This window comes from Pieris napi, chromosome 15 (genome assembly GCF_905475465.1).
Source record: "Pieris napi chromosome 15, ilPieNapi1.2, whole genome shotgun sequence".
Classification (NCBI taxonomy): Eukaryota; Metazoa; Arthropoda; class Insecta; order Lepidoptera; family Pieridae; genus Pieris; species Pieris napi.
In genome coordinates, this window is record NC_062248.1 from 8,125,483 (window position 1) to 8,141,505 (window position 16,023).

At 32.3% G+C, this 16,023-nt stretch overlaps 4 protein-coding genes across 11 annotated transcripts; 1 reads left to right on the plus strand and 3 right to left on the minus strand.

The window, feature by feature from the left end:
- Positions 1-311: 311 nt before the first annotated feature.
- Positions 312-2,681, minus strand: LOC125056765 (protein CWC15 homolog). The gene is made up of 4 exons (XM_047660044.1): positions 2,318-2,681; positions 846-1,122; positions 566-670; positions 312-483 (listed from the first exon to the last, which is right to left on the minus strand). Exons 1-4 carry the CDS (start codon positions 2,446-2,448, stop codon positions 346-348), a joined length of 651 nt encoding a protein of 216 aa, XP_047516000.1. The 5' UTR covers positions 2,449-2,681; the 3' UTR covers positions 312-345.
- Positions 2,682-4,126: 1,445 nt separating this feature from the next.
- On the plus strand, positions 4,127-8,873 carry LOC125056456 (RNA-binding protein 39). 7 transcript variants are annotated; one of them, XM_047659554.1, is made up of 10 exons: positions 4,127-4,311; positions 4,844-4,898; positions 5,181-5,229; positions 5,354-5,716; positions 6,094-6,670; positions 6,804-7,070; positions 7,146-7,175; positions 7,710-7,925; positions 8,031-8,152; positions 8,519-8,873. In XM_047659554.1, exons 4-10 carry the CDS (start codon positions 5,571-5,573, stop codon positions 8,805-8,807), a joined length of 1,647 nt encoding a protein of 548 aa, XP_047515510.1. In that variant the 5' UTR covers positions 4,127-4,311; positions 4,844-4,898; positions 5,181-5,229; positions 5,354-5,570; the 3' UTR covers positions 8,808-8,873. The 7 variants fall into 7 exon arrangements, with proteins under 7 accessions (XP_047515510.1, XP_047515509.1, XP_047515511.1 ...); XM_047659553.1 differs by having other exon boundaries at positions 5,181-5,716; XM_047659555.1 differs by lacking the exon at positions 5,181-5,229.
- A 1,021-nt stretch (positions 8,874-9,894) lies between these two features.
- Positions 9,895-12,986, minus strand: LOC125056477. Its single transcript, XM_047659585.1, has 4 exons — positions 12,928-12,986; positions 11,885-11,957; positions 10,224-10,575; positions 9,895-10,116 (listed from the first exon to the last, which is right to left on the minus strand). The coding sequence occupies exons 2-4, from the start codon at positions 11,938-11,940 to the stop codon at positions 9,913-9,915; spliced, it is 612 nt and encodes a 203-aa protein (XP_047515541.1). The 5' UTR covers positions 11,941-11,957; positions 12,928-12,986; the 3' UTR covers positions 9,895-9,912.
- Positions 12,987-13,290: 304 nt separating this feature from the next.
- Positions 13,291-15,478, minus strand: LOC125056475. 2 transcript variants are annotated; one of them, XM_047659584.1, is made up of 5 exons: positions 15,364-15,478; positions 15,040-15,150; positions 14,505-14,924; positions 14,222-14,378; positions 13,291-13,654 (listed from the first exon to the last, which is right to left on the minus strand). In XM_047659584.1, exons 2-5 carry the CDS (start codon positions 15,107-15,109, stop codon positions 13,426-13,428), a joined length of 876 nt encoding a protein of 291 aa, XP_047515540.1. In that variant the 5' UTR covers positions 15,110-15,150; positions 15,364-15,478; the 3' UTR covers positions 13,291-13,425. The 2 variants fall into 2 exon arrangements, with proteins under 2 accessions (XP_047515540.1, XP_047515539.1); XM_047659583.1 differs by lacking the exon at positions 15,364-15,478 and having other exon boundaries at positions 15,040-15,255.
- Positions 15,479-16,023: the final 545 nt, after the last annotated feature.

Genomic DNA, 16,023 nt, shown 5'->3' on the forward strand with positions numbered 1-16,023 from the left:
GAAACAAAGTAAGCTTCGAAGGTATTAAATATATGTTTATATCTCAACTAATATAATTAATTCATACAAAATTCAAAGCGATACCCCAATAAATATTTTAACAGATACAAAAATTATTCATATTTCTTAAGTTTGGTGTTGCATTAGATTTTGGGTTATTTTGGTAAAAATGACGTAATAATAAATGGCCATTTCTCCTAACCCAGACCGTGGCAAAAATCGTGCGGCTTTAGTCACCACTTAATAATACACTGAGTCCCAGAAGACTGTATGACACATTTGCAGTTTTTATCTCAATAAGAAAAATAGTACAAGATTAATAAGTTTATTTAAATTAATTACAAATTATTTTACATATTTTTCCATGAACTTTTTATGAAATTCTGATCTCAGTGAATCATTTATAAAATTATTAACTTTTTTGTCAGGTTCTGAGCGAGCACAGTTTTTGAAAACAACATCATCATCCCAACGCCTTTTAACCTGCAAAAAAAGTTAATAAACTGTAAATAAAACAATATAAAAAATAACAAAGAAACATAATTTTTTCTCCATAATAAATTACCTTTAAATCATTTTTTTGTGCAGCTGCTGAGTAATTAAGCAGGGGATTGCCAGACAGTATATTTTCCATTCTTATCCTTTCTTCCTCTTGTTTCTTTTCAGCTTCCTAAAATTTAAATATTTTAAAAGACTGTAATATTTAAGGTTCATTATTTAACATTTTAATTATAAAGAAATTTTATTAAAAGAAAAAAACTTTTTTACTGATTCTAGAAGCAATAAAACTTCAAAGAATAGTGGCTCACTGCCAATTTTATTGATAGGTTTTAATAAATTGTTACCTTTTTAGCCTGCTCAATAGCACGCTCCTTTTTTATTTTATTTAATTCTGCTAATAATGCAGCAGTGTCATCATCAGAGTCATCAGAGTCTGAAGAATCTCCCTCTAGTGGATCGTCGGCATCCAGACTGGCTGCAGGGACTTGATCTGCTTTTGTTTTTTTTGGTGCAGGCTCAGCATGTCTCCTGTTTGGTCCTTTTATTTCTTTTTCTCTTTCATCTAATTCCTTACGAAAATCACGCGACCTTAATTCCTCTGTAGTGCTTTGACCTTGCTCTCTAAAATATGCAGTATAAAATAAAAGATAAGATTTATGTTAGATTCTGATATTTCAGAAAATAGATGGGAAAAAGCCTAATGGTTAATACAGTCAAAACCGGTTATAACGACATTGAAGGGACCGTATAGTTGCCGACGTTATATCCGATAGTCGTTATAAGCAATGTCATATATTATATATACACAAGTATAGTTAATATGAATGTACACTATCTACAAGCTATATTATCATAGTTATCTATCTAGAATAGGTAGGTATGGGTTATAATATGGTATGTTAATATTATAATATGTAAACGAGTCAAAAAAGAAACAAAAATATTTATTACGAAATAATTAGGTACAAAAGTAATCAATCATTTTGGTCTGTTTTTTTTTTAGCCCAGTCTCAAATATTTTTTGCATTTTACGTTTCATACTCCTCAAGGTCTGAGTATCACCAGTATAAAACTGTTCGTTAAAGGCAACAAATTTTTGCAAAATTGTTACAGCGTTAAGAGCCTCCGAAATCGTTGTTGGCTGAAACTGTTCGTTGGGACAAAGTGCGTAGGTAATAATATGCCTAAATATTCATTCAATGCCTTTAAATAAGATTTAAAATCGTTTGTATTGTTTTGTTTTGCTGAGACAAGAAGCGGTTGGTCGTTATAGCCGATGAATATCGATAAAATTTCGTCGTTGTAAGCGATATGTCGCTGTATCCGATGTTGTTATAAGCGGTTTGTTTACTGAATAGTTTACTAGGGATTCGGACGGGACCATACAATCTGGTTGTAATAACCGATAGGTCGTTGTAAACGATGTCGTTATAAACGGTTTTGACTGTAGTTACATTGTAACATATAAATACTTACAAGAAAAGAATACTATAGTAAACATTTTTAAAATCATAATAATTTGCAATAAACATTTATTGTTATAGTTGTAGCATGTTATATATTTGTTAACATACACAAAACAAACATAACCAGTTTTATATTAAATATTGATGTATTAAGTTTTAACAAATTAAAAGATAAAGGTTTAAAAAAAATAGGAACTACCCTAATAATGAAACTGAAATAATCTGAATTAATACAGTGTGCAGTGATTAGGGTTAGATTATAACAGATAATAAATACATATATGAAACTGAGACTATTGAGGGATGAACTTTTTCATATACCAGCAACTAAGTAGATTTTTTATACAAACCTGTACTTAAGTTTGGTATGCCCAGGTAAGTCTCGGCTGGAATACTGTCGCGAAATAGCACTTAAATCTTTTTCACCTCGACCCTGACCGCCTCGGGCAGGATCAAATGTAGGCCTTGCAGCAGTAGTCATTTTTGTAAATTCTTAGCTAATAGAATTTATATAGAACAATTCAATTAATAATTGATTTGCCTTTTTTATATTTTACCGTAATCCCTTGTATTTTAGAACGGATTACTGGCTACTCACAATAAAAAAACTAACAAACTATAAAGACATTACAAATTACACAATACACAATAATGAATGATTGAATGTTTTATGTTATTAATTCACAATACACATTTCACAATTCACAATAGCCTGTAAAAAGGAAATATACAGACTACAGAAGTATAAACACTAGCACAGACATTCTAAATGTAGAGACAAAATTATTGTACAATAACCATCAACGAACCGCCGCCGGATATACTTAGTGTAGTTTTCCGACTAATCAAATAAGTTAATACAACAATTATTAAATACTCCGGTTACTCGTTACTCGTCAGAATAACTATTTTGCTAATAATCTAATTTTAATCTAGTTCAAATAAAATCGTAGGGATAGATTTATTTTTATTAGAGTCCATTTGGATTATTGAGGTTATAATGATTCTGTTAAGGTTTTGTTTCAAAAATACAAGTTTATAATTGCATATATAAATCATCATCATCATCCAATGGCTGTACAACCATGCCTTATGGGCCGTAGCCTCCGAAAGTATATCTCGCAATCGCAATATATCTCGTGCTTCTTGCGTCCAACTTTGAACACGAGGTTTGTTTTGAGGTCCTTGAGAACCCTACCAATGCTGTCTCGATCTATCGGGTTTTCTCTTGCCACTAGGTTGTGAGTTCAGTTACCCTGGGGCCCTGTCGTCTACCACATCCACCATATTAGGTGTACAGGTTCCAACCACTTGAGCCTGTCCCATTTTATGAAATGCTGCATTAATTTCGTGCACTGTTTTATTTTTATCGATAAAAATATCGAGACACGACGAAAATAAGCCTTAGTTTATTATGGTATCGCTGTTTCCGTACTTACTATTTTTCTAGTCTAGTTCTATTATCAAGTACGTAGTAAGTTAGCACCACATACAGCAGACGGCCGATTTGTGACTGAAAGACTGGTATCCATGGTCATGGTATGAATTAAAAAAAAAAACAGCTGCTTCCGTAATATTGTAATTTGTAATTCTCATTGCAGTGGTGTTTACCCCCCAAATTTAGGGGGGAAAAGATTTTCATGGGTTTTTTAGGGGGTACATTTATTTAGGTGGGTTAAAACACATTAAAGGGTGGAAATTTTTGGGGATAAACTATATGATTCTATAAAATTTATATTAAGCCTCGAACCCAACTAACATACTAAACCAAGTACGAGCTTCAAGCATGGCAAAACCGAAAATATTAAAAAGCTATAATACTACAAGACCGAAATAATAGCTCCACTTTTAAAAAAGTACAAAATGCTCTCAATAATATGAATGAAAATAAAATGAGGAAAAAGCAAAAATATATTAATAAAGTCAAGACAAATTAAGAAATCATCATATATGAAAATCGTTTAATTTTATTATTTAAATATATATGTAAAATGCATCCACCTAAATACAACAGCTAGTTTATATTACTTGATTGTATTTTTAAATCATATTTGAAATTACCTCTCAAACCAAGTGTACAACTAAAATTTTAGGGGCTTTAATCGATTTTTAGGGGTATTTGAAGAAAATCCTAGGGGGAACATTAGGTTAGAGATGGTATCACTGGCTCATTACCCATCCGCCATTATTAATGGTTCATTTCTATTTTCTTGCACTTTCAAGCATACTTAGAAGTTTATATCATACTCGTTATTTTTTCACGAAATCGATGTTCGTAAGTTTGCGAAGTTTAATTCAATAAATAAGGCAGTGTTATTGAAAAAATTCAGTTCTCCGCATCCAGGTAAATTTTACTTACTAAAACCAACCTACGTTAACACTAATGGACACAGCACTCAGCAGAATCAAACGCCATTTTGAGATTATAAGAGTGCCTTAAAATTGCCTAAACTGCCTTTATTTTATGTTCAATAATTTCGTAATATTTTTAATATTAACATCAATTATTAAGTTAAGATTAATTTGCCGGTATTTTATTACAAAATGAATCTGTTTCCAAGCAGTTTTATCATGACATTTTTTAAAATACATACTGATTATTTTGTTTTAATCTTCATAATTTGTATATCTTTAAGTTTATAATGGCTACTTTCTGGCTACAAAATACTATACAGTCCAAAAATTTTGTTTCGTATACGAAATCATTTCTCTGGACTTACATACACGAACCAAGTGTCTTGGAGAGTTAAGAAAGATGTTTATTAAAGACGAGTATTGTTTTAGAAATATAGAGCTTGAAAGTTAAATACCTTCTATTCTACTTTTAAGGGTGTAACCATTTGTTCTATGCACTTCAAACAATGATTTATTTACAGGATGGCGGAAGATTTTGATGTAGAAGCTATGCTTGAGGCCCCATATATCAAATCGGTAAGCTCTCCCTATAGTTTAATATAACTGTTTATACATTCCAGAGTAGATATTTTATATTAGATATTTGTCAAATTGTGTAATTTACATTAAATTTACAAATTATTTTTAATATTTTTGTCATTTATTGCCGTTTGGAAAAATTTAGGATTGATTAAAATTGTGTTTTATCATAAACTTTATTTATATAAATATTTAAGCAGATTCAAAAGCACTATTTTAAAGAGTATAATCAATATTGAAAGCAAAACTACATTTGAGAATCATTTCTTGTATTTATAGAACTTTGTGGTATTTGTCGAGCATACTTCACCGACGTGAACACTATGAGGTATCCACTACTACTTAATATTTTTATTCATTACACTACCACTATGGTATCAAATTGTTTATAAGATTTATTTAGAAAAGTTTTGAACAAGACCATAAGTTTATGGGTCATCAATCTTTTGCAGAAGTATTCCTGTGTGATGTTAGCGCTGTGTGCAACCTTAGTCAGTGGTTTTGTAAACGGTAAGTTTAGATTCGGCAACAGCTCAACCACCCACGGGCACACAGTCCTCAAATAGTCCTGTGTAGTTTAAGACTTTCCAAACCTGAGTGTATTTCTTTGATATGAAATATATCAAAGGAATGTCACTATTTTGTAGCACAATCAATTCAATTTAACTAATGCATTTTATTTATTCACTCGGCGTGTGTTGCTGTGGCGCTGCTTCTACCTTGTGCTTTGTGTCACAGGATAATTCGTCTACGAAGCATCGATCGGAGAAGTATTCTGATAAGCACAGGGACAGAGAAAAGGATGGTGGAAGAAGGTATGTGTTGTCTCACAAAGACAAGTAAATTTTTCGAGTGTGATTAAGAGGAAACTATATGATCAAATGAGTCAAGACATCAAAACGAAAAATGTTTACTTTGAATTCTACATTTGGAATTAAAAAAAAATGTTTACGCTGCCATTACATACCAGTGAGATTTGCTGCTCACTTGGTCCTTAGTTTGGGCAGTGTAGCTCAGTGCTCTCCATATTTAATTGATAAACGATAATATTTTTATAAAATAGAAAATAATGTTCTATTAAATAAATGTGTTTGTCCAACACAAGATTACCTAATATCTCTTTAATATATTTTTGTCTTTAATTGAAAAGTTTCTTGTATTAAATGTGAATTTCTTGTTTTATTGACTGTAGACGCAGTAGGTCAAGGGATAGAAGAAGATCTCGTGACAGGGAAATTCGTCGTTCAAGAGACAAAGATGATAAGAGGGATAGAGACGACAAGAAAGACAGAGATGACAAGAGGGACAGAGACCGTGACAAGGACAGGGGGGAGCGTAGAGACCGCGATAAAGACCGAAGTTACAAAGACAAAGAGCGAGAACGTGATAGGGAAGGGAGAGAAAGGGACCGCGACAAGGATAAGGATAAGAGGCGAAGCAAGGAAAGACAGAGAAGTCGGGAAAGAGAGAGTAGCCGGAGTCATTCGCATAAAAGTGAAAAGAGTAAAGAAGAAGAGCCTAGTAAAGAAGAATACCGATCAAAATCAAGAGGTATTGAACCAAAACTAGAAGACCTACCTCCCGAAGAAAGAGATCTACGTACAGTATTCTGCATGCAGTTATCTCAAAGAATTAGAGCTAAAGACTTAGAAGAATTCTTCTCATCTGTAGGAAAAGTAAGGGATGTAAGACTCATCACTTGTAACAAGACCAGACGATTTAAAGGAATTGCATACATTGAGTTTAAAGATGCTGAATCTGTACCATTAGTAAGTATCAATAGTATATTAGAAAACAGTGAATTATTTTGATTGTTTTAGTTTAAGGTTTTTTTAACACATTCCTGTGAGCTGACTTCATATTTTTTTGTAGATAAATATTAATATACTTGGTTAATTTTAGGCTCTAGGATTAACTGGCCAAAAACTACTAGGTGTTCCTATTATTGTACAACACACACAAGCGGAAAAGAACAGAGTGGGTAACTCTTTACCAAACTTAGCACCAAAGGCAAGCAATGGCCCTACTAGACTATATGTAGGCTCATTACACTTTAATATAACAGAAGATATGTTAAGAGGAATTTTTGAACCATTTGGAAAGATTGACCATATTCAACTTATGACTGATCCAGATACAGGGAAGAGCAAAGGATATGGTTTCCTGACAGTATGTATTTTTTATTTTTTTCAAAGTTGGTATGGCAACACATTTCTGTCTTGTTTCATAAAATTTCGTTTTTAGGACAAAGTGAATAATACCGCGCACATCACAGTAAGTAGCTCCAGGTGTATGCCATGCAGCGTTGCCAACTCTACGTGTCTTTTTACGTAGATCTACGTAATTTAAGCCTTTCCTGAAAACCTACAACAAAACAGGTTTAAAAACATGTGAAAATTTAATTTACCAGAAAATAAGAATGAAGATTAAAAATACACTCGTTTTATTCACTTTTACCTAGCCTACCCTCTTCATTTCACTCATCAAAAAGTACGTAGATCTACTAACTTTTCCTATACAATGTTTTACTAAATCTACGTAATTTTCTAATCTGGGCTAAGTAATTTTCAAAATCCGAGTTGGCAACACTGATGCCATATGCTTTTTTTACGTTATTTAACTAAATTTTGGTAATTATACCTGTTATCCTGCCTTAAATCTGTTTTACTATTGTATAGGAGTTCTATGCCTTGCTTGAGCTCTAGAAAATTATTAAATCATAGATAGTGTTTTTTGGGAATTCTATCCAACTTCATATCCTTATTTATCAAACAAACACATCATCACAGTATGATACTTATATTTCAGTTCCATAATGCAACAGATGCCAAAAAAGCAATGGAGCAGTTAAATGGGTTCGAACTGGCCGGTCGACCAATGAAGGTTGGAAATGTAACTGAAAGGGCCGATGGTGGCTCTAACACTCGCTTTGATGCTGATGAACTGGATCGTGCTGGAGTTGATCTTGGTGCTACAGGACGGTTACAGCTCATGTTTAAATTGGCTGAAGGCACTGGCCTACAGGTAATAAACCCCATACATAAGTAGACATACATACATGTACATATGTCAATTACTTCTTACAAATCAACAGAAGTTGTTAATGTGATATAATACTTATATTTCTAGATCCCTCCTGCAGCAGCATCAGTGCTGATGGGTGCAGGCACTGCCTTAGCTGCACAACCACAGATTACACCACCCATAGCCACACAATGCTTCATGCTGAATAACATGTTTGATCCAGCCACGTAAGTTTTTATAACTATAATTTTCGACATTAATTACATAAAATTGTTTTATAAAAGTAGTCTTGATTTCCTACATTTGTCGCCTAATTTGAGGTATTTCAGTCTCGCACATTGCTTTGATCTAGTGCCTGTAATGAAATGTGCTTAAAATATCGTGTCTGTGACTAACACGATATTTTATTTATATTTTTATATTTGATTTAAAAAATAATGGTAACCATGGCAACAATTAATACTGTACTAACTTTTGTGAAATAATGTTAAATGACAGTCTGAATGAGTGCTTATAATTATGATACCTGATCTCTTACTTCTTTGAAATTGTAACTTTGAATATATTGAATACAAAACCAATTTTTTTTACAGGGAAACAAACCCCAGTTGGGACATTGAGATCCGGGATGACGTCATCAGCGAATGCAATAAGCATGGTGGTGTCCTACACGTGTACGTGGATAAAGCGTCACCCCAAGGCAACGTGTATTGCAAATGTCCTACGATAGCAACCGCCGTGGCGTCCGTCAACACGCTACACGGAAGATGGTTCGCCGGTCGCGTCATTACCGCGGCGTACGTCCCGCTTGTCAATTACCATTCTCTGTTTCCGGACGCCATGACCGCTCTATCACTGTTGTTGCCCACGCGGCAAAGATAAGAATTTGTTTGGAAATGTGATCCATTGTTTAATTCTAATTTAATAAAATATATACTTAGTATTTTATTAAGAACTTTTATTTGTATGAGGAAAGATTTGATTTTTTTATTTTCAACGGATACTCTAATGCTCAATATTATTTCACCAATATAAAGAAAGCTACTGTATCAGCAAACGTATGCAAAATTGATTTCGTATTGAGAGCTTATCTGAGTTTGGCGTTGTTAGTAATCTCGGAAACTACTAGTACGAATTCGAAAAAAATAATGCTCTTTCTATTCTGTGTTATAAGATCATGCTACGACGATATTAATGTGGATGGTCCCTTATTCTGTAACTTTCAATAGCGCTCCCAATCTCAATTATGAGGTTTATTTTTATATATTATGGCAATAGTTTTGACTTTATGCCAGTTTCAAGTAAAAAATTGAGGTTTTGTTGTTGTCTTTCGTTCACGAGGTTGCGAATTGCTACAGATATTGAGAGAACTACAACTTGCACACTAATCGCTTTTAAAAATTACGCTCAACGCTATAGAAAAGTGTGAACCTTTAATTAGTACGTGTAGTTTTTGTTTCAATATGTAAAACTTTACCTCCCCTGTTTTATGATAAATAAGTAACGCTGTGGTTTTTCACCATTAAAATTTATGTAGTACTTATCAAACATAAACAACTTGTGAACATATCGATGACTATGCAGGTGAGTTATTGATTGTATGTAAACATTATTTTGTAAATAATAAAAGTAATTCAAACCCACTTCAAATACCTGTGAACATCACTGACTAGATTCATGTACCCTCGAGAAATTCGTGGATATTTCGAAACACTACTGAACCGATTTTGATGAAACTTGACTGTTCTCCGAGAATATCTATATATACATGATTCAAATAAAAAAGTATAATTTTGATATGACTTATGAAAACTGTGGGCAAACATACGTTACACATGAGAAAGAAACGAAATTTAGTACACATGAATTCTAAATAGATTAAAATTATTAATTTTTTTACAGTATCACATACACAGGGCAAATTAATAACCTCGTTCTTTGCAGTCGGTTGAAAATAAAACAAACTTAATTGCATGTAAAAGGTTTATTAAACAGCTCTTATCCAGTCTACTTCTAAAGTAGCTGGTCCTTTCTGCTTCACTGGTTGGTAAACGCCTCCATACATTTGAATTCCGATACTCGTTATTTGTGATAAGTCCAGGGTCTCATTATTATTTACTCTCTTTCCTCTGTAATATGCTTTGAATTCTGAAAATGGTAGGCTTTTCACAGCAAACTCGTCCTTGGGTGCCTAAAAATGAATTTGTATATATTAAACCAACAATAAAAAGATAAGCAACTAATTTCAACGTTGCTCTTTTTTACAAGTTCATACTTCGATAGATAGTAAAGACTGACCTGAAAATATTGTTCAAATGAGTAGTTAGGTTCATTGTTTAATCCTTTGTGTCTCAAAACAATTTTAAATCCATTAAACTGTCCCTGACCACGGCATTGTACTTGAAGTTTCGTATACTGCGTAAGGTCGTGATATCCGAGGGCACGAATGCCAGCGAACCCTGCCCCGTTCAATTGTGGATTCAGTAGAGCAAAAAAAATTGCTCTTCGAAACTGGGTATTCTGGTGTAAGACAAAAACGGCTTTTGACATTCCTACACTTCGTACCGTGTCCGATTGTTCTTGCCAGTCGTAAACGTTGTCATCTTTAGTAAAATCGAATAGGTACTGTCCTTCTGGTGATGTTATATTGCTGTTGAAAAAAAATATTATTGACGAGATTCATTGCGTAGGCCCTAAGTTCGACGAATTAAATTTAGTAAGCATCTTAAATTATCTAATTATTATCATCACCTGATTGGTTTTGTTAAGTTTATAATAGTTCCTTTGCGTTAAGGTAAACTGTTTATAGGATTGGCATCCTTTGTTAAATTGCAAAATCAATGTTGAAACAAGTTTATTAATGAGAATAATTCAACTCGGATTTTATCTGCTCTGACGTAATTGCGTATATTATTACAAATATTTTAGGTAAAATAGATGACCCCTCATATCTAACAAAAATAACCATTACGAGTTACAGAGGGAGGTATAGTCTTAAAAAATGTTAAATTCAACACATACTATTGTTACCTAGTATCATATTAGACTAGACAAAACTAAATTAGGTTAAGTTTGTAATATTAACTAATAGTACCTACATATAATCTCAAAAGTCATACAGCATACACCCGGGTGTTTTATAAGATCTGATGCTAAAATACAGAAGAAGGTGCTAACGTGATAATAGTTAAATCTTACCTGTTATCACAGCGAATACCTATACTACTCATGAAAAATGCTATTAGTAATTTAGAATACATTTTTAGATAAGTAATGGACAGTACAAACACACTTTGTGGCTATTATTTAAGTACTATCACGAATATTGTAATGAAGAGCGAAAGTATCTTATCAAAACTAAACGAATAAATGGAGATGTTTACTCGAGAAACATTTGGTTAGGTATTTGACATTTGTTATCTTTAGTTCTACACTTAATGACGTCTGATTTTTAATACAAAAAAATAATAAAACCCTAACACTCGCCGTGTCACAACGTCCGATCCAACGCGTTACTAGTTACTTGTACATAATAAGTATGAATGTAGGTATAATTATTATAAGAACATAATATCGACCTCGAACCTGGAAACAAAGAAACGTAGTGCGTGTGTAAACTGTTTTGTTGAGTTGGAGAACAATCTTAAAAATACCTACCATATTACATACCTATATCAATAATTATGATGGTGCACTAGTAGCCCTCAGCTGCGTCTTAAGGCCGATTATGTAAATCGGCCCTAAAGGCCGATTTACATTATCTTAGTGTTTAGGAGAGTGCTTTAGTACAACTGTACTTGAAAGGCAAGTTCTTTAGCGTAGCGTTTACATGTTTCAACTAAAGTACTATCCTAAAGCACTCTCCTAAACACTAAGATAATGTAAATCGGCCATTACGCCAGCATAAAAATATGCATCAAGTGTAATATAAATTCACAGAACCTATAATATTATCTTACCAGCTGTTTATAGCGCAAGCTAATTGTTGTCCTTGATCGTTGATATTTGTAGCCATATTACCTCCAGAGAAATCTACAACAATTAAATAATCTCAAAATGGTACATACTAGCGATACTTTCTAGTTAAATAAATCTTCTTGTTAACTATAAAAAAGGGTCTTTAATCTTTATATAAGTTATGTACAGCTAGCAGGGGCAGGTTGTTAGTAGGGATTAGGGTAGTATTTTGTTAGGTGTTTAAAGGACAAATTGATAAATGTGTGCTTACGATTAGAGATGATTTTCAATTTCTATTTTTGTAGCATCCCTTAACACTTTAAATCGTTTTTGTGAGAACATGTTTATCCGTCTACCTAATAAATGATAGTGCGTGATAACGCCATTTAATTTTGCTATCGAATTCTTATAAGACTGTTATGATTTTTCTTCTGAAATATTACGGAATGTCTTCTGACTGTTATATTTATTGTGTTTATACCTAGTTAACCAACTAAAAACACGAAAACCAATTTTTTTTTAAAATTTTTATTTAAAAAATTATCAGTCGGTGCAAGCACTGCGATTCTAAAAAACTATTATGAGCAAAACTAACAAGCCTATAAATGTCAAAGAATACAAAAAGATATCTCAGTTTGACTTTGCTGAACATCATCGTAGGTACTTAATTCGTTTAGTTTCAAGAGTCTCATGTGAATTAAAATCAGCGACTTGTTTGACAAGGCCAGCAACAAGTTTCTTTTAAAAAAAGTTATATCCTTGTCTCTAGACGTTTCACTGTTTATGTACGCGATCGTTGACCGCTAACTGTACTTTTTTAGGAATTTTATGCCAATTGCCAAACTAGTTTTAACGGTTCCTAATGATAACACGGACCTTATTTTCTGTTATTGATTTTATAATTTAATCTGCTAATCTTCAAAGAGAAAAACTATTTCACTATTAATTACTTTTTGTAGATAATATCCAAGTAGTATTAGTTGAAGACTATTTATCTTACATGAATTGATAGTAAGCTTTTACGGTTAAAAATATTTGTAGGTACCTTGTCTTTGTGGAACCCCTAGTAACTGAGTGCGTAACACAGCTAGCGCTCTCAAGCGGTTGTCCTAATGGGTGTAAAATTTAAAAACTGTTCTCTAATATTATTTTGTCCAAATACCTATAACTTTTTAAGTTTGATTTTTTCATCAAGGCACTACTTATTTAATTTAAGTATGGGTTCAGTAATTTTGTACATATGTAGAAAAAGAATATTCGTTTTCTCATGTCTAGCCTTTTAAAATTAAAAAAAAAAATGTTACTTGTGCTGAACTTAAATATGCAATTGTTTAGAAAATAATGTTTTGGAGAACATATTGTAAAAATATAGAAAAATAGATGGATCACTTACAAAAAAAACCAAGAATAATTATTATGAAAATATTTATTAGCATTTAAATGTAATATAAATTTCAAAATAACAATATCATGATTTCTATTAACATGAAAATGTTACATGTAACTTTAAAATGATTACAGTTGTGTTACATATCTTAACTTATTAGTTACCACCACCTTTGTTTACTTTTGTTGCCTTTAAAATACCCTTATTTCTTAAGTATTGTACAATAAAAGGTGTTGATGTCAATGTGATGCCTATTCTGGCAGGTGCTAAAACTTTGTGAATAGCATAAGCAATGACGAAGGTCCCTGCATTGGATGTAATCATATTTGATAGTTTTCCCTCTCCAATATTAAAATATTTCATCACAGCCACTAAGTCCACACCACTGAAATAAACAAGATACATTGATATTTTTTCTATTTTTTTGCGTAAAAATTGCAAAACATAGTTCAACTAGAGGCAGGGGAAGATTCAGAGTTGAGATTTAGTGCTAAGTAGTAGCTTATATGTCTAATTCAATATATTAAGAGATTCAAAATAAAATGAAAACTGTATATTACACCAAAATTTTTGACCTCTCAATTACAATTGACATTAAATGTTTCATTAACATTGAATCAATAAAAATCTTATTGCCTTCTACAATATGATTTAATGAATATAGTAGTGATAATTATAACTACCTCTTTTGTTAAATTAGGAGTAAAAACTTATACTACTACTTGTATTAAAAGTGTTGGTTCACATAGGTTTTATTTCCAAAGAGATCATATTGGTAGCCTTTTTACAGAGAAAATCTATGATTATGTCTGGTATTTTAGACATATAACAGAGCTTATGTGTTTACACTTTCATATTTTACTTTAACTGATAGCTTTGAAATCAAAAACTGTCAAATCTTTCATCACTTATATTACAGTGTAAAAGAACATAGAATAAAAATAATATATACCTGGAAACCAGCACATAACAAATTCCCAAAGACATTAGTGAGATTGACACATGAAATACAATTACGGTAGCACCATAATCCTTAACAGCTTTTTTTAACTTATCCTTAGCACTTAATGTATCACTCGCATTTGCACTCATTTTTCTTGTTCCAATTCCTATGCTTTGTAAAAATAAGGTACAATTATTAAGGGCACTTTATGTCAGTCAACAAATGATTATATGCCATAAAAAAGTACTAAAACATAATGTGTGAATATTAGTAACTTTTTAAAATTATGTACCTCCAATAATGCCCCGATATTCATTTCTGAGAGTGAGATAATGAGCACTTTGAAGGTTATCAGATAAATACTTATATCCTTGGCCCCACTGGGAACCTGGCATACCCAAGTGAGTGTGGTTGCCACTAAATGGACTTGGCACATTACTTTGCATTGATGAAGACAAATTCACTGCTCCACGGCAATCATATTTGTTTACATAAGGATCTGATTGCACAGTGATATCAATTTTCATGTTAAGCTTATCACTGAAAGCATTAATAACAGGACCTGAGATATCACGCTCCCGAAGGGGGGAAAACCTTCCCATTTCTGTTGCATTAATATTGACAACATTGGTAGGCAACTTTAGAGCAGCAACTTGGGGAAACTTTAGCGATATTGTATTGTGAATAGTTTTTCCAAGTGTGCAGCTACCACCTATTAAAAAATTTAAAACCAGATTAACACTGAAGATATTACAATAAATGTACATAAGTACGCAAGCAAAAATGACTAAACAACAAACACTATCAATTTAATAAAATGGGCTTACCAAAATATGTATTAGGTAGATGTTTTTGAGGATAAAAGTTTTGATTTATCCTGGAGTAAACCTTTAACATTTTAAAGCTTGTATATTTTTAAATTGTTTAATCCAAACGACCTTGAATTAAAAGTCAAAACAATGAACCGACAACCGTACCATTAAAAACTACGATATAAACTGCAGTCAGCACTCAGCGGTGCTTAATAAGAAGTATCAACATACAGAAAAACGTAAATAAGAGGTAAAATTGTTTATGGAAATTTAGCATAATTCAGCACTGCGACATATAAAGAGTAACAATAAAAAATGCATTTCAAAATATGTACTTACTCTTAATTAATATTGCGGATTCTTTGATAAATTTTCTTATAATTTGTAATATTATCTAAACATGAAATAGTTTTTATCTCCAGACTCCAAGTGCTTAGTGCAATCACAAATCACAGAGTAGTAGACGGTAGACCACAGACTGCAAACCACATCAGCTAGAAGAACGGAATTAAAGAGGATTTAAATTTCGATGATTTTATTATTTATTAATTACCAAAATTCTACATTTTTCAATACATTTTACAGGTTACAATTAGTGATGACTTATGGCGAATTACAGATTATTATTTGTCTGATTATGTCAGTACTTAGATCCGAGTCCGACAATAACACCGCAGCCAAACGTACGTAAAGTGCTAGTGTCTTTGGTAACACAATGAAAACCGTGGCTATTGCAGAATTCTATCCTTATCATACAAGTTATTCACGAAGAGGACCTTGGGAGTTGCTTTTGATAGCTTCTTGTTAAATGAGCAATTAGAAGAAGCATCTTTCATAAAAATATCCTATGGACTGACGAATCCGAATTCGATCAAGTTGAGATTACTTACTACACTGAACATTACATGACTCTTAGTAAAAATGATTTGTCCTAAAGTTAATTTTATGATTTTCAGTTAGTTATGCTCAACAACTAAAAGATAAATCCGAAGAAATAAA